This window comes from Ochotona princeps, chromosome X, assembly GCF_030435755.1.
Source record: "Ochotona princeps isolate mOchPri1 chromosome X, mOchPri1.hap1, whole genome shotgun sequence".
Taxonomy (NCBI): domain Eukaryota; kingdom Metazoa; phylum Chordata; class Mammalia; order Lagomorpha; family Ochotonidae; genus Ochotona; species Ochotona princeps.
This window is the reverse complement of record NC_080865.1, coordinates 21,337,881-21,365,865: the sequence shown is the minus strand read 5'-3', so window position 1 is coordinate 21,365,865 and position 27,985 is coordinate 21,337,881. Positions and strand designations below refer to the sequence as shown.

The following is a 27,985-nucleotide window of genomic DNA, read 5'->3' as shown; positions in this document are numbered from 1 at the left end:
ATTTGGCATGAAGGTTAAGAACAGCATCTGGGGCACTTAAATCTCATATCAGAGTTCTCAGGTTTGACTCCCAGCTCTGCTCCCAATTCCAGCTTTTCACTAGTGTACACGCTAGGAGACAGCAGGTGAGGGTTCAAACAGTTGGATAACTCCCATCTATCTGATAGACCTGGATTGAGTTTCCATGTCTCAGCTTTGTCCTGGCCCAGCTCTCATTATTGTGAGCATTTGTGGGATGAACCAACAGATAGGAATGTGCTTTCTCTCTTTACCCTTAGCTTCCTTCCAAATACATAATTTAAAAATCTACTTCAAGATCATTTCTTTACCAGTATAAACATCATTCAATCCTCACAAACCTCCATGAGGAATTCAGTGTATTTTCAGATATGTTCCTGTCTCTCAGTTCTTTAGTACTTACTGTTCACTCTGTAAAGCTGTTACTTTGACATCCATGTGACTGACTCCCTTAATTTTTGTATCATTTTACAAATAACACCTTGGTAAATGTTTCTTTCCTTCTTCCGAGTCTAGTTTTGCAGTCTATCACCTAATATTCATCTTGCCTTTATAATGTTTCTGCCCCCACCTTTAAATATACACTTTATGAAATTAAAGAGTATTTCTTTACAGTTATAAACACTTTTTATTTCTATGTATACTTTTTAGGTGTGTGTGAGAGTATATTTCAGTGTCTACACACTTTGCTCTGTCTTTACTTCTGGATCTCTTTAAATGTGGCTTTATGTTTTCAAGTTACAGGCTGTAAGCCCTAAAATTCTATTAAGTTAGAAAGAACAGAAGGAGCTTTCTTATAAACTTGAAACTAGAAAAAATGAGTAGTAGACAGTGCTAGCTATTTGTAGAACTAATTTTGATTAGCCTCAGATGATCTGGGTAATTAAAATTGTGAATTCCCAAGGCCTTCTTACATTGCTAGTACGCCATACATCCTTAGAGTGGTGGGTCAGGTGTCCAGAAATTGGCACCAGAGCTGGAAATATTTGTGCGAAGAGCTGTTTTGGATTGGAGATGAAGTCACCCCAATCAATCGTTGGAGTAAGGGGTAATACTATGATGAGCATAAAATGTTCATTCATTTGCATACTAATTTAACACACCTGAGTATGATACTACTCGATAACAGATTAGAGAAGGAGGCTGTGTATAATTGGACCTGTTGCATGGAATTGAAAAAGACTGCCAGGCAATGCACATGACTTTGGATCTGAGAATGATCTATTTCTCTATTTCCATTTTAGAAGTCATATAAAATGGTAAAGACAGGCAGTTTATCTACCTTCTCCTAATTAACCTATTCTTTATTAAGACTTCGCTTCTATGGTCACCATCAACTTCGCACTTATCTGGTCTTTAGCACCATCCTTACTGAGCAGAACACCCCAAGAAAATTATCATTATTGATTTACCTGGCACCTTTATTTTGTGTTAAAAAATTACTGGCTTAATTTCCTAGTTGTTTTTCCAATTTGTTTGAATTTGTGGATTTGTGCAGCATGCATCAATAGAAACTGATCATCTTTAGGTACACTACTAAAATCTGTTTCCTATATGGAGGTAAATACCAGATATTAGATCAACAATAACATTGCCAAACAATGTGATCATTATAAATGACCTATCTATGGAGAACTTCCAGAAATTTCAATCTTTTTTTTTCCACTCATATAAAAATCCTGGTAAATTCCTCAAAGTTGTTACATTAAAATTGTTATATTAATAACAATTCAAAATCCTTAAGATATGTACCACTTTTTTTATTATTGTACCTATAATCTAAAATCTCTGTTTTCACAGGCATCAAAAATCAGAAAGTTTTTGACCAGGTCATTCTCAACACAAAATCAAGGTTGATATGCTGCATACCTAGAAATGTTTTCTTAAACTGTGCCCATTTATGCTAAGATTTCTAGACTCTATTTGTGTTATTTGCAAAATGTTTCTTCAGGTAAATTTACCAGCATTCAGATACATTTCAGACAATCACTAGTTAAGCATAAATTAGCTCCCCAAATCTATCTGAAAACATTTATAGTGGTATACATCTGCTAAAAGATGGTTTCCTCTTTTATGTTCCCCCTCCAATCTAAAAGTTATTAAGGAAGAGTCTGCTGCCATGGAAACGCTCAATTTGGCACCATCTGTATTCAACATTCAATTGCTGCAAGCCTTCAGCCAATCTCCGGTTTCTAATTGGCAGACTTTCCCAAAATGCTTTACTTTTTTTAAGAAGCCAATCCATAAAACATATCACAATGTAAAGCATCATAAAGGTTCACAAAGCAAAGCTCACTCCATTATCTTAAGATCACACTTGCGAAGTATCAAAGCATTAGGCCCTTTGATAATTACTTGGCACAGGGTAGTTGAAATTTATTGCCAAATTGCTTTTTTTCTGCCTAACAGATTTCACATTAAAAAAAAAAAACCACTCATTTAAAAAAGTGATTTCAGAATTTGAAAGACCCTGGAAAGAGACTTAGTGCAAAACTTATCTCACATACACAGTTCAGTATAAAAAAAGAAAACAAATAGCATAGGTAAGGATGTATACCTAGCCATTAGCCAGACCTGACTACAGATACTAATTGCAATACTTGTCAGCTATTTTATTTTACTTTTCTACACCCATTTCTTTCATCTGCAGAGTGTTTTTTTGTAAAGACAGTAAAGTGTACATACATATTGGGCAATGTACATACTTCTATCATGTCATGTGAAAATCTGTTAATACACATGGTCTTGTAGAATATTATGAAATCAGGTCTGAAATCACCTCAGATGAAGTTTCTTTGAGTATCCCCCCAACTGAACCGCTGGACTCAGAACCCTAACCATGGAGAGAATTGCAGGTTCCGTGGTCTGATCATGAGAGTGCATGTGTCAGAGCTGGGCCTCCTCAGTGTCTTAGATGGAGCAGTGGACAGCATATCCAGGTGCACACAGAGGACATGGCAGTCCATTGGAACCTGAAGAGGACACCGGGTACCACAACAGAAGATGGAGGGCAGAGCAAATTGATCAACTACCCCAGCCAAGTGTTGGCAATGAATATGTGGGAAAATGGAGACTCTAAGGTGGATTCTGGAGAGATTTCACCAGGCTTGGAGTGGCGAGATCAGCAGTAATTCAGAACTGTTGAACTATCAAAACCTCTTGAGCAAGACCCTCAGAGCATGCCCCACATTGGGGACCCTGGGGTGGTGTCGGGTGGCTGGACCTAGGGTGCAGTGGTGTTTCAAAGGGTAGGTGTGGCTTCTCTCATTATCTCCCCCTTCCCCCAGATACAGGAAGGAAAAAAAGAGAATGTGGGAATAATTTAACCCACCTTCCTGCAGCCCTTGACCCTTATCACTCTAATCAACTATGTAAAAATCATCAAAAAAAATAAGAATTTTTAAAAAGACATATGACACACAAACAAAATATTATGAAATGGCTAGTGTCTATGTACACACATTGTTAATCCTCATAGATGAGAGAGTGTTAGTGATTGGAATTGTCTGGAAAATTCTTTTTAGAAAAAAAAATCATACAGCTGGATCTAGAAGTATAGTTCAGGAAAGAAAATACAATTATACCCTGCCACCAAAGTTTGCATGGCCCAATCATGACATTTTGACTGCATAAAGAATTAATTCACTGTAACTGAGCAGTGGTATGTACTTTCGAGCAGCTCTGTCAGCCTACTGCACTAGAATTATCCCATGTGTATAACATCCCTAGCTAAACAGAACTGAAATGTCACCGTCTGGAGTTGTGCCATGCAGCAAGGATGCTCTTCCATCATCATAACCATCCTATTTTATAGTCCTTCTCTCATAACCCTCACAAGATAACATTCTAGTCACATGACTCTATCCTACAACACACTTTCAAAAACGCCTAACTTCAACTATTCATTTTGTTATTACAAACATTTTTCATGTATTCACGTAAAAATCTATTTTAATGGCAACTGATTGCAATATTTTACTTCCACTAAAAATTTGCTCATGTGACCTTCACATATATCCTGATGTAAATCTCTTAATGCTTTTGCCTTCCATTCTTACTCTCTAAAATACATAACCTACTTGGTTGGCCAGTAACTTAATAGGCTAACTCCCTACCTGCAAGTGCTGGCATCCCATGACCACTAGTTGGTGTCATGGTTGTTCCACTTCACATCCTGCTTCCTGCTTATGACTTGAGAAAGCAGCTGAGGTTGGTCCTTGTGACACTGCACCCATGTGGGAGATCTAGAGGAAGCTCCTGGCTTCTGGCTTCAGATTGCCTCAGCTTTCACTTGCAGTGAACCAATGAATGAAATAGATTTCTCTCTGTCAATCTCCCTTTCCAAGAAAAATACATAGAGTTTTCAAAATATAACTTTTAAGACAAATAATCAAGACTTACAATGTTTAAGTATGAAGCAATTTTATTTGTCTTAGTTCTTTTAAATTTGTGCAAGGGGTAGCATTTCCTCTGTCCTTGGATGTAAAGTCCAAGTTTCACGTCTTTTTTAACCATGCTAGAGTAATACAAGGTCCTGTTGTCATTGTATGGCAGTAAAATTAGAATGCCTAGTATAATATATTAACTGTCACTTCAAATTTAACTCACACACAAGATTTCTCCCCCAGCAGAAGAGGAGATAAGTGGGCAGATCTCTCAGCACTGTGAGGGGAAGGTAAGCTGGGCTTCCTTTTTCTTACTGTCTTCTCCCCCATTAACAAGCCACTTTTTCTCACTACCAGAGTAGAACAGGACTGCAGACAGCAGAGGGAAAGCATGCAGAAAAGTGTTATATGACAGCACTGTTAAGGGTTTGACTCTGTGTTTTCTAAGTGTAGATTATGTTTCATGTCACTGGAGAGGTTTCATGGAGTGGAAAACGTATTTCTCCTTGCTTTAAGAGCCACATTTGGGTTCACTTTTCCCATGACATATTGTTCCAGGAATACTTCCAGAGACAGTCAATGCAAAGTTACTTAAACCTACCCTGTCCCAAGCACTGACCTAGATTCTGCACAATGTGTGCTGAAACAATATAAGCAGTGTCCACACTTCTGCAACCGAATCGCTTTCTCCTTTCCAGTTCAGTCTTGACTTGAACCTCACATTTATGTCCGATATTAAAGCTACTGTTCATCTACAACTGTCTACCACATTAGTCTCTCCATCCAAAAAAAAGAATCACATTTTATTCTCTTTCACATTTCTCAATTCTTCTGTAGTCACTGAAGAGCTATATATATATATATATATATATATATATATATATATATATATATATATATATATATTTAAGAAAGAAAACATTATTTATTTGTGAGAAGCAGAGACAGAGCCCAGATATGCTTACATCTATTAATTTGCTCCCCCAAATGCCCACAATGGCCAGGATTAAGGCAGGGCTGAAGCCAGAGGAGGAATAAATCCAGGTCTCCCACAGAGGTGACAGAAACCTGGTCAGTTGAGCCATCAACTCTTCATCTCGGGGTCTGCATTAGCAGGAAGCTGCTAGCAGGACTTTGAGCTGGGTACCGAACTTAGGCACACATATATGGGGCACAGGTGTTATAAATGGCTTCTTAACTGCTTAGGCCAAATGCCTGTTCTGACCGAGTAATTATTAACTTAAGTAATGAAAAATGAATAGACGGATATGTATATAGAGATGAGTTGATAATTAATCAAATATTTATATTGACTAGAAAATATTATGTTTCTCCTATGGCATGCATATTCTACATAATCTAATTTTACCTTCTGTACCTCATAATGCCAAACACCTTAAAAGAGGAAAGTATATCATAGCTTTCTTTAAATACCATGCAATAGCAAGTCCAATTGACATTTGATGCAAAAATACATGAATTAAAACTTCAGTATTTTAAACTTTCATTTTTTCCTCCTATAATTTCTCTTAATGGGTTTAGTGAAATGAGTAATATAATTTTTCATCCCAGACTGATTTGTGTAAATTAGATGCTTATTAAACATTTTCAGCTTTACACAATTATAAAAGAAAGCTATTGGCCTCATCAGTTCTGTTTCTTTCAGAAAAATCAATCTATAATTTGCTTCTACAAGCTTGCAGGTGAAAATCCATTTAGTAAACTTTGAATGGCTGTTTTCTCTGTACCATTCTTTAGACAATTCAAGGTTAACTATTCTTAACTTGCTTGCTTACTACTTATGCAAGAGAGAAACAGAATGGTTGATATCATACAAACTGAGAATTTATTACACATCTAGTGAAATTATGCTAAATCTTACAAGTATATATTTTCATGTTTTTTGTTATTTATATAGTACACTGTGATACTCAAAAAATTTTAAAGGTAGTAACAATTCCTTTAAGTATTTTAGCAGCCAAAACAAAAATTGTATAAATTTTTGTTTCAAATTATCATTAAGATTTTGCTAAGAACCTCACATGATTTTTGAAAGATTTAGTTGTATTAGAAAGAGATTTACAGGGCCCGGCGGCATGGCCTAGCAGCTAAAGTCCTCGCCTTCAAAGTCCCGGGATCCCATATGGGCACCAGTTCTAATCCCGGCAGTTCCACTTCCCATCCAGCTCCCTGCTTGTGGCCTGGGAAAGCAGTCGAGGACGGCCCAAAGCCTTGGGACCCTGCACCCATGTGGGAGACCCACAGGAGGTTCCAGGTTCCCAGCTTCGGATCGGCGCAGCACCGGCCGTTGCGGCTCACTTGGGGCGTGAATCATTGGACGGAAGATCTTCCTCTCTGTCTCTCCTCCTCTCTGTATATCCGACTTTGTAATAAAAAAATATATCTTTTTAAAAAAGGAAAAAAAGAGAGAGATTTACAGAAAGAAGGACAAACAGAAAGGTCTTTCATTTCCTGGTTCACTCCTCAAATGGCCATAACACCAGGAGCTGAGCGCATCTGAAACTAGTAGCCAGGAGCTTCATCTGGGTCTCCCATCCAGGTGCAGGATCCCAAGACTTTGGGCCATTCTCTACTGTTTTCCCAGGCCACGAGCAGGGAGCTGGATGGGAAGTGTTGCAGCTGGGACATGCACTTGCACCCATACAGGATCCTGGTGCTTGCAAGATAAGGATTGAGTCATTGAGCCATTGCTCCAGGTCCCAAGGAATTTGGATATTACTTTGCACGATAGGTTGGATTGCATGGATAGCTTTGAATCTGGATTTATGTGGTTAATTCAGTTCAACAGTTTTTTTTTTTTAATCTAAACTACTTAGTTGAATATGTTAGTTATTTTCAGGATGGAATTAAATGAAAAAAATCTAGCTCCTATCATCATGATAAAGAATTATTTTGTTAACTTTGGCTCAAAGTATATATTAATTCTTTTTTTAATGACCAATTTGTTGGTATACACATTTACAATAATGACAAAGAATTATAAAGTAATATAATATAATCAAACACGCAAAATTTTATCAGCAATGTTAAAAACAAGCAATTAAAACCAACTTCCAAGCACCTATCTCACATTTTTGGCACTTACTGTTACAAACTGCTATGGTTGGTCTGATTATTTTTAGTCTCAAAATATGTAAAGCTCATTATCCACCTAATGAAATGTAAATCCAGTAGGTATGTGCTGGTAGCCACAACACATTTTGCTGACTGCTAAACATTGGTATTTACTATACTTCCCCCAAGAACAAGTTACTAAGTCATACACTGTGTTTTTTTCCATAATGCAAACTTACTTTCCCATTTTCGTATAATTTCCCCTGACTTGAGTTCTTAAATATTTTCAGTAGGTAGTATGACAAGGAAAACAAAAGAAAAAAAGAAACTTTCATTAAATAATGATAAAAATGGGATTCTAAACACCTTTCTTTTGTTAAAAAAATCTTTAACAAACAAGAACAAAGCTAGAGGAGCTGGTGCTGTGTGGTATAGCAGTTAAAGTTGCTAATGTTCACTATGGGTGCCTGATCGAGTCCTAGCTGCTCTAGTTCTAACCCTCTCCTCCATCTCTTTTTCTACTTTTCAAATACATAGATAACTCATTTAAAACATGGAGCAATGCTGGAGACATCACAATACAGACTTTAAGACATATTATAGGAAAGATAAGATGAAAACAGCTGGCACAAAAATAGACATATAGACCAATGGAATGGAATTGAAAGTCTAGAAATTGATTCACACAGTTACAACAATTGTGACAAACTGATCTTTGGAAAATGAGGTAAAACCAACCCCTGTATAAAGGAGAATCTCTTCAACCAATAGTATTAACAAAATGGGATCTACATATACAGAAGTATGAAAGCAGACCCCTACCTTTATATCTTGTACAAAAATCAACTTTCAACAGATCAATGATATAAATTTATGAACCGATATATTCAAATTACTAGAGGAAAGCATAGGGAAAACCATGTAAGATATTGGTATAAACAAAGACTTCTAGAGAAACCTCAGAAGCCAAGGAAGTACAAGTTGAAAAATGGGAATACATCAAGCAAAAATCTTTCCTGCAAAGAAAGCACTCAACAAAGTGTAAAAGGCAACAGACAAAATAGGAGGAAGTATTTGTGAACTATGTAACATAGGATTGATGTCTAGGATCTATACAGAGTTCAGAAAAATCAAGAACAACTAAACAAAAAAACACTTAAAATTGGGTAAGGGAGATAAACAGGCATTTTTCAAAGAATAAAATGCAAATGGCCAACACACACACACACACACACACACAAATGCTCAGGATCATTAGACATTAAGGAAATGCAAATAATAACCATAATGAGGTTTCACCTCAACTCAGAATGACTTTGGTCCAAAACTAAAAAACAAACAAAACAACAACAACAACAAAAACCAATACATTTTGGCAAGAATAGGGTGGGAATTGGGGACATGTCCCCTAATACACTGTTGGTGTGAATATAAACTAGTACAACCATCATGGAAAATATGCTGCAGATTCCTTAGAAATTCTTCAGAAATCTGAAAATAGATCTATCACAGGCTCAGCCATTCCACTCCTGGGAATTTATTCCTCCAAATGAAATCAACATATCAGTTACTTACACTCCCACATTTACTACAGCTCAATTCACAATAGCCAAAATGTGGAATTAATTTGGTTATCCATCAATGGAAACAATGTAGCACGTGTACATTGTGGAATACTACTCAGCCATTAAAAAAAAAATCTGTTTTGTTTCAGGAACAGCAGCCAACTACTTCCTTAGTGACATAAGCCAGTACCCCAAAGAAAAATATCATGTTTTCTCTTATATGTAGTACTTAATACAGAATAAAAAATAAAAATAATAATATTAAGGAACAAAACAGACATTTTGTGTTTTGATTGTATTTTATCCCTGTTTATACGCCTATAGAACTGTAGTCTCCATGCTTTTTACTTGTTTATTATTATGATTAGTGGTGCCCTCAACTTGTGTTTATGGAGCATTCCAAAATTTATAATTTTGCCAAAATTAAAGAACAAAAGTAAGGAAGGGGGGATTGAGCAATGGGAGTAAGATTACCTTCTGCAAATTGTACCTTCATTCAAAATACAGCATCAATAGATATATAGGTAAACATGCATATACATATATTCATCTAAGGTACTGTATAATAGAGACTAGCATACTGAGAAGTGAAAATATATTGCAGTATGCATATGAACTGCTGAATAAAAGATGGACTCCCAGTGAAACTGCTAAATATATCTTAACAATAGGATGTTGGACTTCCTATCATTCTCTATACCTACAATGTCATAGAACACTTGCATAGCAGAATGATGGCCTTGTGACTGCTGTTGAAGGACTATAGTATTGTAATAATATCGGGGGGAACTGTGGAGTGAGGGGAGGGGAGAAAGTGAGGAAAATCCCTGTTTATGGAACTATATCATGAAAAAAATAACAGTATAGTACTTGCATAAAAATAGCACATAGGTCAACGGAATAGGCTAAAGGGCTCAATATATTTAAATATTATAAATATAAAAGTTGTGTGTATTATACATGCTTACTAATTTTCTAGTTTTTATTTCAATTACTGACAGTGGTCATTGAAGTATTTAATTATAATGATATATTTGTACATTACTCTTTGCAGCTGTGTTAGGTTTTCTGATATTTGAAGTTGTTACAGGTACTTAAATATTTAGAATTGTTAGTTTCTTCTGATGGACTGACAACTCTATCATATGAAGATCTTTTCTTTATTCTTGTATTATTTTTGTTCTGAAACATACTTTAAGTATTAAAAAGGCAAAGAGAAAATTACCACTAAAATTATGAAAATATAGTTTTTGCTTTTTCTACACAAACAAAAATAGATTGGAAGCCAGGATGGGAACTTGAGCTTTCAAGATAAGCGCTCTCTGCTTATATTTGCTTTCCTTTTTTTCTCACATCAACAAAACCTCCTCAAGAGACTTCTACATTTCCAATGGCCTAGCATGTTGGGATTCTGCAGTGATACACGTGAATAAGAAGTGAACTAAGGTGCTTTTTAAATATGTCATGTGTCTAAGACATTTCCTTAAAAAGGTTCAGTTCCTTAAGAATGAAAATTTACTTACAATTTCAAAGTTTGCTTGCTCAGTTTCACTTAGTTTTTTGTCTGCTTTTTAGCAGAGCATTTGATTAATCTCCCTAGGTAATTCTCTTTAATGGTGACTCATAGCCATGGAGATGATGATGGCAGCTTGTAACCTACGTTAACTGCCAACTCCACTGGGAAACAGTCTAGTCAGTCAGTAAGGATAGCTTGCCTGCTAGTTTCAGAAAACACACTAGAACTACAGGAACTCAAACATAAAGGAGTGATATTTTGAAGCTTACAGTATAGTCAGGGAGATGAATATATGAACACAGCACTGAGATTATCCTCAGAGAGACACAACAGGACAATATTATTGTAAAATACAGGGGACAAAACAGAGGAGAGAAGGTTGAGGGAAGAATGGGAGGGTAAAGGGGGAAGCCCTATACCTACAGAATTGTACAATGGAAAATCAGAATAAAAATAAATGAATGAATAAATATTAATAAAACTCTTCACCTTTAGAATTTGGTAATTACAAGTGTGGAAATACGAGAAACTAATGCCACTTACCTCCCTATTTTTGGCTGAATTATCAGTTCTCCTACTTCTGCTGGAAGGAGTTATTTAAAAAAATAAAAAGTCTGTTCAGCATCTTAACTTTCTAAAATGGCTTATCTATGACTTTGCTTAAAAGCACAGGAGTTGATCTCTTTGAGGATATTTAAGTCCCATTAATCTGTTCCAAGATCTTTAAGTCCCATGAGTCAATACATTTCAAATGTACTGGTATTAAACTGAAATTGTAATGAGTTGATAATTTATATAAACATATTAGTATTTTAAGATGTATATAAAACAATTTTACTATGCATATGCTTGAGTATGAAAACAAATGAAAGGAGCTCAAAAGTGTACAAGCAAAATTAAAATGTAAATCAATTTTAAATGTATTTTCACTTTATTTGAAGGTCAAAGGGATAAAGATAGATTTAGGGAGGTCTTCTCTTAGATGGTTCATTCCCTAAATGTCTGCAACAAGTGGAACTGGGCCAGGCCAAGGTGAGGAGTCAGGAGCCTAGGCTAGGTTTTTCACATGGGTGGCAGGAACCCAACTACTTGAGCCATCAACTCTCTCCTGGGGTCCTCATAAGGAGCAAGCTGGAATCCCAAGTGGAATAGCCAGACTTGAAGCACAGACTCTGATAAAGCATGTGGGTGCTTCAAGCATTGGCTGAACCACATGTATATCCCTGAAAAGTCACACTGTTTTTATTACAAGATATTTCCACAAGAATTCTGATGACCTCATGTGAATGTGTATACAAAAAGGCATCGTGTGTGTGTACGTGTGTGTGTACACATGCACATCAATGTGTGTATAGAAAGATCAGAATTTCCAATTAGTGAGTTTCAAATTCTGCTCTCCTGTCAGCATAGTTTTGGGAAAAGAACACCATCCTGACACTTGGTTTTAGAAACAGAATACAATCAATCCTCTCTGCCATGTTCTGACCCTGTGATCCTTAGCAAGGTATTCAATTCACTGCTCCTAGCTGCCTGCATTTATTTTAACCAGGACAATATCCACCCTACAGGCTGTTGTGAAAACCAAATCAACTTAACCTAGGATTTCTTTATCCCATTCTTACCTACCTACATCAGGGTTATTTTATGAGACATATTAAAATCTGAAAATAATTAATCAGCTCCACAGATAAGTGAAAATTTTGACAACTCCAAATTCACTGAAATGGTTCATATTCTGGAGTTTGTTGCAACATAATTTTCATTACTGAAATTATTAGCTACTGAGGGGAAAATGGGCATTTTAGTTGCCCTGACAGATTCTAAGACAAAATGAACTACATTCTATTTATTCTATTTGTTGCTGTATACCCAAAGTGTTTGGCATAGTACCCACAATTGAGAGACACATAGCCTGTTCGCCCAATATCCTGAGGAATTTACAAATTTTTGTAATATTTGAAAGATTTCATTATTTTCCAGCCAAAACAATTAAGCATTCTCCTTTTAGTGGTTCCTACAACTGAGTTTAAATCCAAATCCTTAAAACACAGCCAATAAAATATTGTCGGTCTTAAACGGCCAACACAAGCCTATAGATTCCTAAATAACTGAGATCATCTTATCATTCTGCACAATTACACTTGATGCTCACATTTTCAGGCTGACTGGATTTTATCAATTCATGGCACACTTGTCTGTTTAATTATATTGAAAAGGGTTTCCCCCTCATTCTTACTCTGTGCATATGGGACTCAATTTTATCTTTTCAAACATTCTGTTGTTCAGTACTTCATTTTCTGATCATAAATCAAAGAGGCTGGTATACGACTCTCTGCTCTACCTTTCTCCCACCAGTTCTATGTTTTTCTGAAAGACAATGTGGCACACAGTAACACTTTTACAGTTTCTACACAAAAGAAAAATTGGACTCCAATGGCCAGTTTTGTTATTTCTGTCACTGCTCTGCAGACTTTGTAGGGTAATGCCAATGACTTCACTTCTGGTTACATTTAGGTATATAAATGATAATCAGCTAGATTATGAAAATGCTTAAAGGAAATATTCTACAGTATTTTTATTTATCTTGATGTTAGAGAAAATATCAAAGTTTTCATTCACGCATGCATTCATTTAGAAACTATGTGGAGAAGGTATTTTTTCAAGATCCTAGAGTGGAGCTGAATGCCACATTCTTACTAACAACAAATCCTTTAAGTATTAAAATTCTGTGCATAGTCAACAGAACATTCCTCAGTCTATGTATCCACTTTCTAATGTGAAAAACCTTTACCCTGAGGATGCTCTCACTGCAGATTCCTAAAAAGCCTTGTGGAGCTAGGCAAAGGCTCATCTCTTATGAACTGGATGTTGATTTTCTCCCATAAGTCATGTGTTGATTGCTAGGTCTCAATGTACTGAGACTTGCCAGTGGGGGCTTTAGGGAGATAAGTATGCTTAAGAAATCAATGGAAGAACAGAGAGCAGAGAGCAATGCCTCCACCACAGGCGTAGGGATTCTGCCTTTGCATTCAAGGATTCAGCATTATGCAGACGGCCTTTACACTCAAGGACACATCAACTCCCCTCCTTCAGTTTCCATTTTGCCAAAGTACTGTGCAGATTTTTGGAACTGCCAGCTTCCACAATTGTGTGAACCAATGCCTTCAATTTTCTGTTGGTCCCTGTTCTTCCTCTCTCCTTATATATACCTGCCCCTCCCATATCCTGTTGGTTATGTTTCTGTGGAAAACACTGATGAATGTACTCTTTGTTCCCAGCAAATAAAAGTGGAAGGAATTATCTATAATGATACTAACAATAATACTATGTGTTAATGAATACTATGTGTTAATGAATCTGTTATTTATGTAGTATTACTGAGCAAGGAACATTTTTGTTAACCTGTTTTACAAACACTGAATTCATGTTTTGAGTTTCTTTTTGAGAAATTCTAAAAACTTATTAAATTTGATATTTTATCATTTTTTTATGAAGATTTACTAATGAACAAAGACTATTTCTTTTCAAACATAAAATTTATATTCCCAGTTATCATATGGCTAAATTCAACCCATCCATATTTCTAAAAAACATTGTTTATGCTGAATAATCTTAACTTTCCTGAATATTGAAATCTTTGCCATTTTATCATTAGTCACTAATTATTCCTACATATAGTAGGAACTATTAACTGGAAGAATGATGTAATTTTTCAGGGGAATGATAGAATATTGAATCATTTTCATTTTCTGGTGCTTTTATTACATTGATTGCCCAAAATACTACATTTTTTCCCCAGAAGATATGGTAGAAGATATCATCTTTGGATTCTACATATAACTTTAAAACAGTGGGAATTTTGAATTTTGCTTTTCATTTTTCTCCCATAACATCTATGACAGGAGAATTGTTACAAGGAGACATTGCATAATTAGTAGACACAACAGAAAATAAAATACAAAAGAATGAAATTGGCACTATTTGTTTTAATGCTGACAGTGCAATTGATAATATAGATGAATTCTTAGACTGGGGTTCTTCAGCTGACTTAAACTTAGCTGATTTTTCTGAAACTCTGCTATTGGTTAGCAAACAATATTTGTTAAAGACAAAAAGGAAATACGACATTAGTGTGTAAATTGTCATTGTCAGTATGAAGGACTTCATGATACAATATTTGGTTACAAAAGTATTTGGCTATAAGAAGCTGAATACTTTTATTTTTCTAAATGAAGCTGTTTGTGCACCAAGGTTTAAGTGGACACAACTATGTTATAGGGAATGGTACAGTGGCTCGAAAAGCTAATCTTTCCACCTTCAAGCAATGCATCATTTATGGGTGCTGGTTCGTGTCTCGGCTGAACCACTTTGGATCCAGCTTGCTGTTTATAGCCTGGGAAAAGCAGCAGAGCATGGTTAAAATCCTTGAGATCCTGCAGCAATGTGAGAGACCCAGAAGAAGCTCCTGGTTTTGAATTTTCCCAGCTCCAACCATATATATACTTGGGGAATGAACCAGCAGATGGAAAATCCTTCTCAATCTCTCCTTATCTCTGTAGATTTGCATATCAAATAAAAAGAAATAACTGTTAAAAATATTTATTTTTATTGGAAAGTCAGATATAGAGAGGAGGACAGACAGAAACCTCTGTCCACTGGTTCACTCCCCAAGTAGCCAAAATGGCCGGAGCTGAGCTGATCGAAGCCAGAAGCCAGGAACTTCTTCCAGGTCTCTCACATGGGTGCAGGGTCCCAAGGCTCTGGGCCGTCCTCGACTGCTTTCCCAGGTCACAAGCAGGGAGCTGGATGGGAAGTGGAGCAATCGGGATGAGAACCAGTGCCCGCATGGGATCCTGGAGCACTCAAAGTGAGGACTTTAGCCACTAGGCTATCATGCCAGGCCTAAAAGAAATAACTTTTAAAACTATGTTTGTTATGTTTAAATTATTTTTTAAAAAATATTTACTTATTTGAAATGGGGAGGAGACAAGGGGAGAGAGACAGCAGCAGACACACAGAGAGAGAGATCTTCCAACTGTTGGTTTATTCTCCAGATGGTTCCAATGGCCAGGGCTAAGCAAGGCCAAAGGCAAGAACCGGAACTCCATCTGAGTTTCCCAAATGCATGTAGTGCCATAGACATTTGGAGTATCTGCTGCTGCTTTTCCCAGACCATTAGAAGAGAACTGGATCCAAAGTAGGGGAGCTGGAACATGAGCCTTGCCCATATGGGATGCCAGCATCAGTTTAACTATCTGAACAACAATGCTTGCCCCTGTATTTAAACTCTTTTTAAATTTTCTTATAACGTTTTTATTATATCTTTAATTTCTCTAAAGATTGTAAAATAACTCAGAAATATGAACAGAAGAAACCAAAAGTATTCATTAGATATTGAGAGAAAAGATAATTGTCATTCTCCCTCAAATGCTGAGGGCTGAATTACGAAGTTGATGTATATAAACACAAAAATCTTTAATCCTCAGCTCAAGAATTGGCCTGCTCTTTTAACTGAAGGTATTAGTAAAAATCAGGAAGGCACTTGCATTACATGAATGGTTGTTCAGCAGCAAAAGCAGAAAATAAAACATAGTGCAACATGTATAAACTCATTCTTCGATGTGAGGATCTAAATGTAGTTATAGTACAAGTTGGCAGTGGAAGATGTTCTTACTTTCTTGAAATAAAAACCAATCTTTAGGTTCTTTGCAAGATCTCTGCCCTCCTTGTTTTCTTTGTCATCTTCTACTTCTCTCTACAAGCACATAAACTCTGCGAAACACCAACAGAAATCAAAACTAACTGCTCTTGAAATCTGAAATCCAGGTCTCACCACTCATTACTTTAACATCGCATTATGGTCATCTAGCTACATCTTAAGCACCTTATTTTGTCGCCCACAATCAACTCATTTCCCTGGATTAACCTCTCATACTCTTAGGTATGGGTCCTGCCTTCAATCTGCATCTGTCCAATCAATATCAAAATTCTGTATCTTGCAGTTACAACATGTATCTCAATTTCAGTTTTTTTTAAATATTCTATTCATTCCACCATCACTGCTCCAAGTTGGGCTCACTTGTCTCCTGTCTCACTAATCCATTTAGTTACTTACCTTCCACAACAACAACTGCTGACTTTTGCACTGTCCACCCTACCAATGCACCTGTGTCCTAACTACTACCAGGTCTAACTATGTGTTTTTCTTTCATGTCTTCCTTACATAGTTCTTTCTCTCCATTTCCTTCTGTTTTACGAAGTTTGACTTATGACCAGATCAAACTTAACCTCCTATTGGAAGAATTCCAGGACCTCTTTATTTGGAATCAACCTCACCTGCTTTGCTGTCTTTTCAACATTTTGTAATGTGACCCTACTGAATTTTTCTCCTAGAGTACTATGCTTAAATATACTTGTCCAAATACCCACGATTCATCAAGAGCTCTTTTAAGTCAATGGGTGAATGTTATTTTTCCCTGTTTGCTCTACTTCATCTCTCTCTGATAGGAGCTAGCACAGAGTATGCATTCAGATGTTTGTTGAACTGAACTCTTGGGTTGCCGGAGGCATCCTGGTGGATATAAATTTTGAGAGCTGCATGTAAGTGTAACAGGTTGACAGCAAGTGCCAGATGTCAAAAGAAGACAATTTATATGGTTGATTCCACTTCCTCTAAAACAGGCAACCCTCTAATAGACAATACCTAAGAGGAAGCTATTGGCTGGCTTTTCATTAGCAAGAGATTTTGTAAAAATGTGGAGAAAAACACAGGCTTTCTATTTTTTCATGAAGTATTTCCAACATTTGGTTGCAGCAATGAATGATGAGTTGACACAGCTACTACAAAACTGTCAGGTAAGTCAAAAATCTTACCAAAGTATTTTTATTCTCACAGAGCAGAGCATTCTTCCTTCTATGGCCCTGTACATCTGTTACTTAAACAGTGCAACTAAGATTCCTCTTCTTAAATTTTATAAGATGTCACCAAATCCCTCAAAGAATTTTGGACTGGTTTGAAAAATACTCAGTTGATAAAATAATTCAAAAGAACACCCCCATCTCATCTTAAAAACTTGGCATTTTTGTTCACAGGCCTTTCCTGTGGTTTAGCTGATTTTAAAATGTCACTCATATTGTCCCATCTCTACATCCTTTGTGCCAAATTCACCTCACTCACTCTGAAACGAAGCACTATTGAATCACTATCTAGGTTGTCCTTTAGGAACACTGTATAATTTTACTTTTGAAACCACTCCTATCAATTTGATCATTATTATTAATTCCACCATAACATAGGAGAGTGAATCCACATCACCAGAGCCACACAGCTGCTAGATCACTGAGGTCCAGTAGTTTGTATGTCTACCATGCATGTGGCAGACAATTTTGTAATTAGACATCCAAATACAAAAAAGACAAACATACAGAAAAGGTAGCATCTAGATTAAAAGTACAAAAAGTGCTATCTAAATTATAACCTATGTTGATTCTAATACTTTGAGTTTCCAAACATATATTTACTCATTTTTACTAACTAGTTATTTCCATTCTAGTGTCTCAAGACTTTAAAATTATAAACACATGGGTTTGAATTCTAGTCCCACAATTGCCACTTCTTATGATCCTAAGCAAGTTATGTACATTCTTCAAGCTTTCATTTTCTATCTCTAAAATGGACATAGTTAAATCTACTTCCTAAGTTTATAGTGGATGCTGAAAATGAAATTCCTAACATGATTTTTCTTGCTCTGAGTTATCACCCCTATAAAGGCTTGTCCAAATGTTTCTTTCATCATATTTATATATTTTATGTTATTTCCAAAGCAACATTCTCCTTTTTCAGTATATGTTCAAGATCATTCAAATAGGTGTGGGTGCTGTGGCATAGCCAGTAAAGTCACTGTCTGCAATGTCAGCTCACGAGTGCCAGTTCATGCCTTGGCTGTTCCCGTCTCATCCAACTCCTTGATACTAGCCTGTGAAAATCAGGCAAAGATAGCCTAAGTGTATGAGCCCCTGCCATCCACATGAAAGACCTGGAAGAAGCTTTCAGTCCGGCCCAGCCCTGGCCAATATGGGCACCTGAGGAATGAACCAGCAGATCAAAGATATCTCATTCTCTTTGACTTTCCTTCTTTCTTTATATGACTTTCAAATAAGTAAATAAGTCTTTTTTTTTTTTACAAAAACATTCAAATAGACTATATAATGAAAATAGCTAGGTTAAGCATTTGGCATAGGTGCTAATTGCCACTTGGGACACTCACATGCCACAACAGAGTGCCATTTTGGCTGCTACACGTCCATTGGAGTTTCCTGGTCACATGCACCTTGACAGTTAGTAGGTGATGTAGTTAGTAAGTGATGTAAGCTCAAGAAGTTGGGTTCCCACCACCCATATGGAAGATAGGCATGGTCTTCCTGGCTTTGGCCTGACTCAGCCCTGAGTATCTACAGGCATTTGAGTGAACTAGCAAAAAAAGATATTCTTTCTTTCTTTCTTTCTTTCTTTCTTTCTTTCTTTCTTTCTTTCTCTCTTTCTCTCTTTCTCTCTTTCTCTCTTTCTTTCTCTCTTTCTCTCTCTCTTTCTCTTTCTCTCTCTTTCTCTCTCTCTCTCTCTCTCTCTTTTTCTCTCTCCCCCTCCCTCCTACTCTTCCTCCCTTCTACCTTTGCCTCTCATATAAAATGAGAAGAAAATAATCAACCTAACAATAATTGAGCTTTTACTATGTTTCTAAGTGTTCTACACATATAATCTTATCTAAGCTCCCAAACTTGGATGCAGATAAAACTAATCTGCAGAGAACTGAAATCATGTAGTTTACTAAGACTGATCATTCATTCAAAATGGCAAAATAAGTAAGTGGTCAATCCAGACAGCCTGTCTCACAAATCTATTATTGCTACATATCCTTCAAGTGATATTTGAGGGAGTAATTGAGGGAGAAGATACAGAAGCAAGGTACTCAAATACAAATTTCAATTAACTCACATCAAAAATACTTACTTAAAAATTAAACTAAAAGGATCAGGTCTTTCCATATACTCCTTACTGCAACACAAGGTATCATAGCTTTATATTTTGCAATGCTAATAAAGATGAAAATGGTTTTTACATAATTTGGACACCTAAAAAAACCAAACAAAAACTCTAATTTGATTTTGATCCCCTGACCTAGTTGTTTTTACAGAAGCAAATGGCCAGGGATGGTCAACAAGCTCAGCAAGCACAAAATTGAAGAATAAAGAACAATCTGAACATTGGAATCAGCAAGGAAAATTTCTCATTTGAACTCCCTGAGAATTAAATTTATTCTCTTACCTAGATTATTATTACAACAGGCTTTAAATCAATATGATTACTTGAAAATAACTGATACTGAGGATACAGCTTCATATAGCAAAACATGTTGGCATTTTGCAGTTTCTGCATGAATTTTACTAGAGAGGAATTGCTTTTTATTGGACTTCCCACTCAGTAAAATGTAATCACTATGTACAGATTTCCTCAATTGTTCAAAGTTATTAACTGGGATTTGCCAAGGAAGGAGAAATGTTACAAAATAGTATTAGACACATAGTAAGTATTTTTTTCTGTACTTAGCTTATTCCTTTTTAAGTACTTCTAGAAGTTTCAAAGCAATAAAAAAGAAGACTGAAATCTTCAAATGAGAAAATACAATTTTATGAGCAAGTATTTTATTTTTGTTCTTTCCCTGAAAACCAAATCTATACTAGGAAAAATTCCATTTTGAATACAATTGAAATTTTATGAGTATTGAATTTCCATCCCATTTCATAGGTTTCAAATGAAGGGATAAACCAAAGCATATTAGGGCTGCAAATGACATCATTTAGATAAACATACCTTGTCAGAATTATCCCAGCAGCCACTTTAGTGGCTCCTAGCATATTTGGAACAAAGACTCTAGCTTAAGCTCTTAATAAGCAACATGACTTACTTTAACAGAGACAAATCATTTGGATTAGGTTCTCTCCACTAGGCTACAAATATTCATAAAGCTATTCATTTTTAAGAAAAAAATTGAAAAACAGAATTGTTCAAATCACTCTATATTACCAACAAGATGCAAGCTTGCCATCTAGCCATCTGATTGTAATCTAATTTACGAAACAGTCAGTTTGATATCAAAACAAAAAAAAGATTGAAGCAATAAAAAATATTTAGACACAGTTGAACTGATACTAAAACTAATACTATACAGTGTTTCAGAAGTTGGGAAGATATCCCTAACAAATTTCTATACTTCCCAGGCAAGAAATAGATTACTTGGCTGTGTGTTGAAAATTTGGTCTCATACTGCATCAATAATTTTTTAAGATTCATATTTTGAGGGGGTTAGTATATTCCAATATGGGGGAGACACTCTCATGGTTCCAGTTTGGGGAATACTCTGCTATGTCAGCTGAATAAGTGTCTAAGTTGATCACTAAAGCTTGGTCTGACTTTGCTGCATATAGAAGCGGTATTGTTTAAGTTATACACATCAACAGAATGTAAGAACTTTTCTACTTATACAAATTGGCTGAGCAATAGATTGAATAGTTTCTTAATCTATTTTTCTGCTTCCCTGATTCCCTCGTGGTTAGGTGTGGTCATGTGACAATTTCTCTTCAACACACTATGAGCAAAACTAATTTACCACTTTCAGCCTTAGCTCATGAAAAATCCTCATGAGTCATCTTTCTTCCTCTCCCGCACATGCTTTGGGTATGAAAGGAGGAAGGAATATGCGTCCTGAACGACTCCATAGTGGAATGCTCACTGCATCATCATCATAAAAAAAAAAAACAGTAAAGTTCTACTGTGGCATACTACCAGAATTCCAGAGTTTACATGTTGTAGTAGCTAGTGTTATTCAATTAACTCACTAGCCTATAGCGCATTCATTGTTTAAACAGCAATAAAGAGTTATATTTTCCAAATGGGACTTGTAGCCCAGCAGTTTAAGCTACCACATGCGATAGCCTCATCCCATTATCAGAGTACTGTTTCAGGGTTCAGACACTATTTTTAATCCCACTCCCTGATAGTGTAAACAGAGAGAGAGAATATAAGGGCTTAGGATGCTTGGGGCCCTGCCATCCAGGGAGGACACCTTGAAGCAATTTCAGGCTCCTGGTGCTCTGCTTTTCAAATAGATGAAAATATACATTAAGAACACTATTTGAAACCAAAAGAAACAACTATTTTAATTAATAATCGCTACAGCTGGAGGAGGTAATGTCTTCAGAAAGTGAACCCAAGCATACATAACCATAGACCTAAAAATTATTTAGTCTCGGTAATTAAGTTCAGTAACGCAAGAACAAATGAGATGGGTAATAGTAAACACACGAATGGAACATAAGCCTCTACCCAAGAAACTCAAACTGCAACTTGTGTGAGTGTTTTGTAGGATTGAGCAATCTGATGAATCATTGTTGGAAACTGTTCCCTCTACTAGAAACTATGAAATATAACACTCAGGAATACATAGAATTTATTATACACACACACTCCCCACTTGATACTTCAGAGGTACTCAATACGTGGCAGCTACGAAGTCTACCTAACATGTGCAAGTGTGACTAATAATATTTCTCAAAAACTAACCTTTTGTTCTCATTATCCTTCACCCTCTCCCAGGATATTGACAACCAAGTATTCTGCCTCGGTTTCCTTAGGGATAAATTAATACAGCAGAATGTAGATTCTGAAGAAATACATTCATGTTTTCTGAGTTTCAAAAGCCTAGGCCTCATGTCAGGGAAAAGGTTTAGAAGGAAAAAAAAAGATGATTAAGTTTTTTCTTTCCTATTTCTGCACTAGAAAAGATTTCTCTGCTTACAGGAAGGGACATGAGGGCATCCTTACGGGCAAAGAAATGACTGCGCCATGTCTGTAAAGGAAAGCTAGGGGAAAGCAAGGGAAGTCACCTGCGGAGACAAAGAACCTGACAGCAGAGGTGATCTGAGGACAGTCCCTGAGACAAACTGGGTGGAGGCCAGTTTGCATGACTCCCTCCTCTCTTTCTTACCTTGAGCACACACACCTGCTGAAACCTCACACAGTGTGATTCCCTCTGGGTAAAGAAGGAAGGCGTATGTGCAATGTCAAGCCAGATGGATCTTACACAATCTCTCCAAGTTTACACCCATTCCACTCCAGCAGAAGGAGCAATATGATGGTTGCTGATCATTACAAAATAGGGGAGTCAGAGAAGCAGAGTGATATCCAGATCTGCAAGCGCCACTACAGACAGGAATGAGAGTCTAAGGAGGCAACCTCCTGCTTGGACCAGCAAGCATCCAAAGATCAGGCAGAGACCAGCATCTCTATGGAGGTCAGCACAAGTAGATGAGAATTAAGGACCAAATCTTCTGTCACACTACACTCAACATGCTGTCACCCCATGTCTTCTAGCTTTATGAAATCTAGGTGGACAAAAACTCTATTTCTCATCTTCAGTGGTGTGACGTTCTAGTGCTGAAAACATTATGAGCCAGAAACCTTATTCAGCATAAGAGTTACTACGTGTATAATTGTTTCACATTGTTAGTATAAATGTGACAAGAGTATGTGGTCTTACATTATTATTAAAACATTTTATTCATCTTGTGTTGAATAAATGCCTATTAAATGACTTACTTCGGTCTGTAATGATTGTCCTAGCCTCTTGATTGCTGGTTTTGTTTTTCAAATTCTGTGCAGCAGTAATGAGTTCTTCTAACTGGGGGCGCCTCTGTTCCAATTCTTGCAATGTTGCCTGAAAGAAAAGAATAAGCCGTTAATGTTGGGCTCTCCTCCACTGTATATTCCTTTGACACAAAAAGTAAAGCACAATTTTCAAAATAGCCAGAACTTCTTCAGTAATAAAAAAGATATTACTGAATATAAATTTGTGCTGTGTAAAGATTTATAGAAAAATTAGCATGAAATGTGTGCCACTTTTAGATAACCCGCAATATTTCAAGTGAAAATCATGATTATACACTTGCTTCGCTATTTAAGAACTCAGTGCAAATAATTTTAGAATATGTGAGTTAAGCTAACATATATGGTATAAGAAAGAAATGTATGTCTGGATCATGATAATGTATGTAAGAGATGGACAGCTATCCCTAATTATGATCTCATTCTGTAGAATATCAGAATTAAGGAATATCTGTATTTCAGAAACAGAAAATATGCAAACCTGTCTTAGGAGATGTTATTTAGGTTTATACCTGCAATTCTTCTCTTATGACAATGTGACACAAATGAACTAAATCAGTCTTCTCAAATTCACCTGGCTACAACCCTACTCTAACAGATTAGTAAAGGAAAGAACCTGGAATCTATTTTTTAAACACATTTCTACATAATGTTAATGATTTGGCAAGTTTGGAATGTAAAAACTAGAAGCCAGTATTCATGTTTCTCTGTATTATTCATGGTTCTGGTTTAATATGGCTAGATAATGACATGTAAGTCATTCAGAAATCCTTTGTTCCAAGCACCCATCATCTTAGTTTATCTAGAGTAGAGAAATAATCCCAGATAGGGGCCAGTACAGAGGCAAAGCAAGTTTACAACCCTCCACCTTTGGTGAAGGCTTCCCATAAGAGGGTTGCTGATTTGCATCCCAGTTGCTGCACTTCCCATCTAGCTCCCTGCTTGTGTTCTGACCCTATACCCACATGGGAGACCCAGAAGAAGCTCCTAGCTTCTAGGTTCTCAGAGCAGCCCAATTCTGGCCATTGTGGCCATCTGGGGAGTGAAGCAGTGGATAGAAGATCTCTCATTCTCTGTCTCTCTGTAACTCTGAATTTCAAGTAAAATAAATGCATCTATAAATTATATCTGTGACCTTTTAAAAAATTACAAAAATAATATACATCTGCCTTGATGTTGTTGTAATATTAAGTTCTAATGCAGCTGGAGAAAGCAAAATGAATATTATTGGTTTATAACCACACAATGGTACTTGAGAAATACTTTGTAGAAAATGGAGTTAAAAGAATTATATTTCAATGCAAAATGTTTTAGAAGTCCATACACAGTGTTCTCATAATATGGATTGCCATGAATATTTTGAAGCATCCTCATGCGGGACAGATGTTCTAGATTAATTCTCACTTTTATTCTCATAATAGTCATATTAATAACTAAACCAGAAGTTTTTATTTTAACACCAATGCTCTTTCTATTATCACAGTAGGCTGATAAAATTCAAATGGTAAAATATAATAGGCAGTAATGTTTATGAAACTTTGTTATCTGCTATGTTCTTTCAGTTATTGATTGTCCAACGATTTTCATTTTCAGAAAGACCAAAGTTTATCATTCTGCAGAATTTATTTGTGATGAGGCCAACAAATAGGTTTTGTGGTTTAAGCTCAATTGCTACTGGTATTATTAAAACAATGTGAAAATGAATTCAAACACATCTATTTTGAGCTTTTTTCTCTCTGTATGGAAAAACTGAAGGGGCTAACTTTTAACAAATTTTCCACATTTCTTAGCTGTGATTGCTCAGAAGAAAAATCCAATTTTCAGGTTTCTAACTTTTATGGTTTCTTTACACAAAAGGGGTGTTTGGAATATGGAACAAATTGCTAGAGACAGCTACTGAAGTAAGTGGCACAAGTCAGTTGGAGAGTGCTGAACAAATTTTAAAAGAGGAGCCCTATAGTAGTAGACAGACTTTTACAAAATAAGATGTTTTGCAGGCTTAGAATGTGACACTCCGGCTGTCTATGACAGAGAAAGCACAAAAGCTACTTTGCTACTGCCTATTCTCAAGTGCTTGGATATATTCCACTGATTTTTTAGAAAATAGACTTAACCAACAACCTCAGATCAAGCCAAATCTCCACCTCAATGTTAACAAAGAATTTTTCCACATAGCTAGCAAACTTATTCATTCATTTTCCTAAACATCTTTCAAATGCCAAGATTTCTTCTAAGTCCTATGAATACAACAATGAAGAAATGCAATAGGCCATGGCATATGACTTAAAAACTTTTAAATTCTTGGGTATTTGTATGTAAGAAATATTATCCCAGGTTATTTTTCTTTATATGAGTTCACCTTCTCAGTCTTCTCATTGCTTCTTTTAGATATTACTCAACATGTATTGTATTTTTCCTTTTAGCACTTAAAATTTCATTTGAGAAGTATGTTGTGAAAGTAACTTGATCAACTTTATTCTAAACCTACTCAGACTCTAAATTAAATCTGACCACAATGAACAGCTTTTACTGCTGAAATTAGCAAGCATGTCAATTTAGACTTAAAACAAGTCATTTTCCTCTCTAATGAACAAAATAGGTCTCAGGGTATTGTAAAATCTGTTCTCTAGTTGGGTGACTCTCTGATTTTGCTGACAGACACATGCTTTATAAGCACCTGAGAAGATTATTAATGACATGCTTTGAAGCAGCCTCCCTAAAAATACGAGATTCACTACTTCAGTGCAACAAGGCATTTCTAAAGTATTTTAAAACAAAGTTGCAACTTTTTATCCTACTCTTTGTTCAATACATTCATTTCCAAAAGTAAATGACAAAATTATAAATATATAATATATAAATATATAAAATGATACATAATATATAGTAGATAAATATTTTATATACATATACTTATGTAATTTATCAGGCACCATTATGGTCTTAGTGGTTTCTCTCTATGTGTGAATGTGAATTTTCTCCTTTATTTCTTTCTAGGTTTGAATATGTTATGCACAACTATTTCTTTCATTAAGATACAAAACATCAACTAAAAGAACTTTAACAAAGAAGAACATACGCACCCAGGCAGAGCTGGCTGGTTTTACTCTTCACTTGTTTCTATGTGTATAGTTTCCATTTGTGTTTATGATTTCTTGAGCCCTTAGAGTTATAATTCCATAAATCCAAAAAATGATGGTCTTCGATGCTATTCCCATGAGCCACCCATGGATCAGAGATAAGATCACCATCTATGAAATTGTATTTCCTGCCCGTGAACTGCTAACCTCAACAGATGTTACTCTCTCAGACCCCCTGTTCTTCATGCAAGCTTCATTCTTATAGAGCATCCTGTCTATCATTGCCATTTCTCATTCTAGCTAAGCAAGTAGAACACTAGTTGCTCTTATTTAGTTCTCTGACATGAACTCAGGCAAAGTCACTACACAAATATTTTGTTGACAGAACTAAAATCATTACATGCTTAAGAGTACCTAAGCATGGTAACATTGTCTCTACACAGATTGTAGCACTCTAGGAGACAAAACACAGGCGCAGGAAGAAATCCACACTATTACTAAGAAGTTGGAGACTACTGGGCTTTACGAAAAACAGCTTACCCCTTGGAGATGAGAATTCATCATGGTTGCCACTAGCTGAACAAAGATAGAGAAAAAAAGGTCTTCAAATAGAAGGTGAATCAGAAGTTTTAATCCTACTAAGTCCCCCTTCCCACTGAGGTGAGGTAAGTAGTATAAATAGCAATCTTATAAAAAAGGGAGTTAAACAATAAAGCTATATTAATATAAGTAAGTCATATTAGGCTCTTAGAATTACATTTTATTCATTAAAATTGAATTCTGCCTGTATAACACTCAGATAAAAAACACTTATGTTCACAGAATATTTAGTATTTGTACACATAAGAAAATACCCTAATATGAAAGTTTTTACATTCTTTTATACTTTTCATCAAAAATTCCCCAAACTCCTCATACTTACATCTGGAATAAAATCCTATTTTCAGGAAATAAGCATGAATTAAATGGAAATGTAATGATGTGGAATCTTGTACTTTTTTACCTATAACCTTAAGGAAATAAGATTAAGGATTTGCAAGGTAAAATAGTTTGTAGTGCAATTTTTGTTTGGAGAAAGTGCACATCTAAGTGGCCCTTCTAGTAAGCCAAAAAGGTTTATACTGTGAGGATACTAATCATTTAACTTTCAACTGCCTCAGTGAGCATCTTTATCCTGGCTCCCATTGTTATGTTCGACTGTCACTTCAAATTGACCAAATATGGAGCTTACTACCCTCCACTTCCTCACTGACATATTAAACTGGCTTGGAGATTTTCCTACTTGGCATAGCTTCTCTACTTCTCTCTTCTATCAGCACTTCCAATGATAATTGCCTCACAAATACTTTTCAACTCTGGTTATCTTTTCATCTCTTACTCACTGAAGATACACTGCTGTGAAAAGCACTTGCTTTGCTAAAGAACTCGTAGGTACCTTAACCCACATTCTCAAATGCAGCAATTGTAAATATTTTATTTCAATCAATTTATCACTTATCATTCTATCACCCCCTTTTCCTTGTATGTATGTATGTTTATCATTTATCTATTGGCAGATATAAATATTATGATTCATTTGAAAACAACTGGCATATATTATATGCCACTGAGAAATCAAAACCATCCAT

At 36.0% G+C, this 27,985-nt stretch overlaps 1 protein-coding gene across 5 annotated transcripts in view; it reads right to left on the bottom strand.

The window, feature by feature from the left end:
* Positions 1-27,985, bottom strand: part of DMD (dystrophin) — a 1,951,117-nt gene that overhangs the window by 567,474 nt on the left and 1,355,658 nt on the right. For all 5 annotated transcript variants that reach the window (XM_058659083.1, XM_058659078.1, XM_058659079.1 and 2 more), the window contains one exon: positions 23,212-23,329. In XM_058659083.1, coding sequence (XP_058515066.1) covers positions 23,212-23,329 — 118 coding nt within the window. The remainder of the gene's footprint in view (positions 1-23,211; positions 23,330-27,985) is intronic.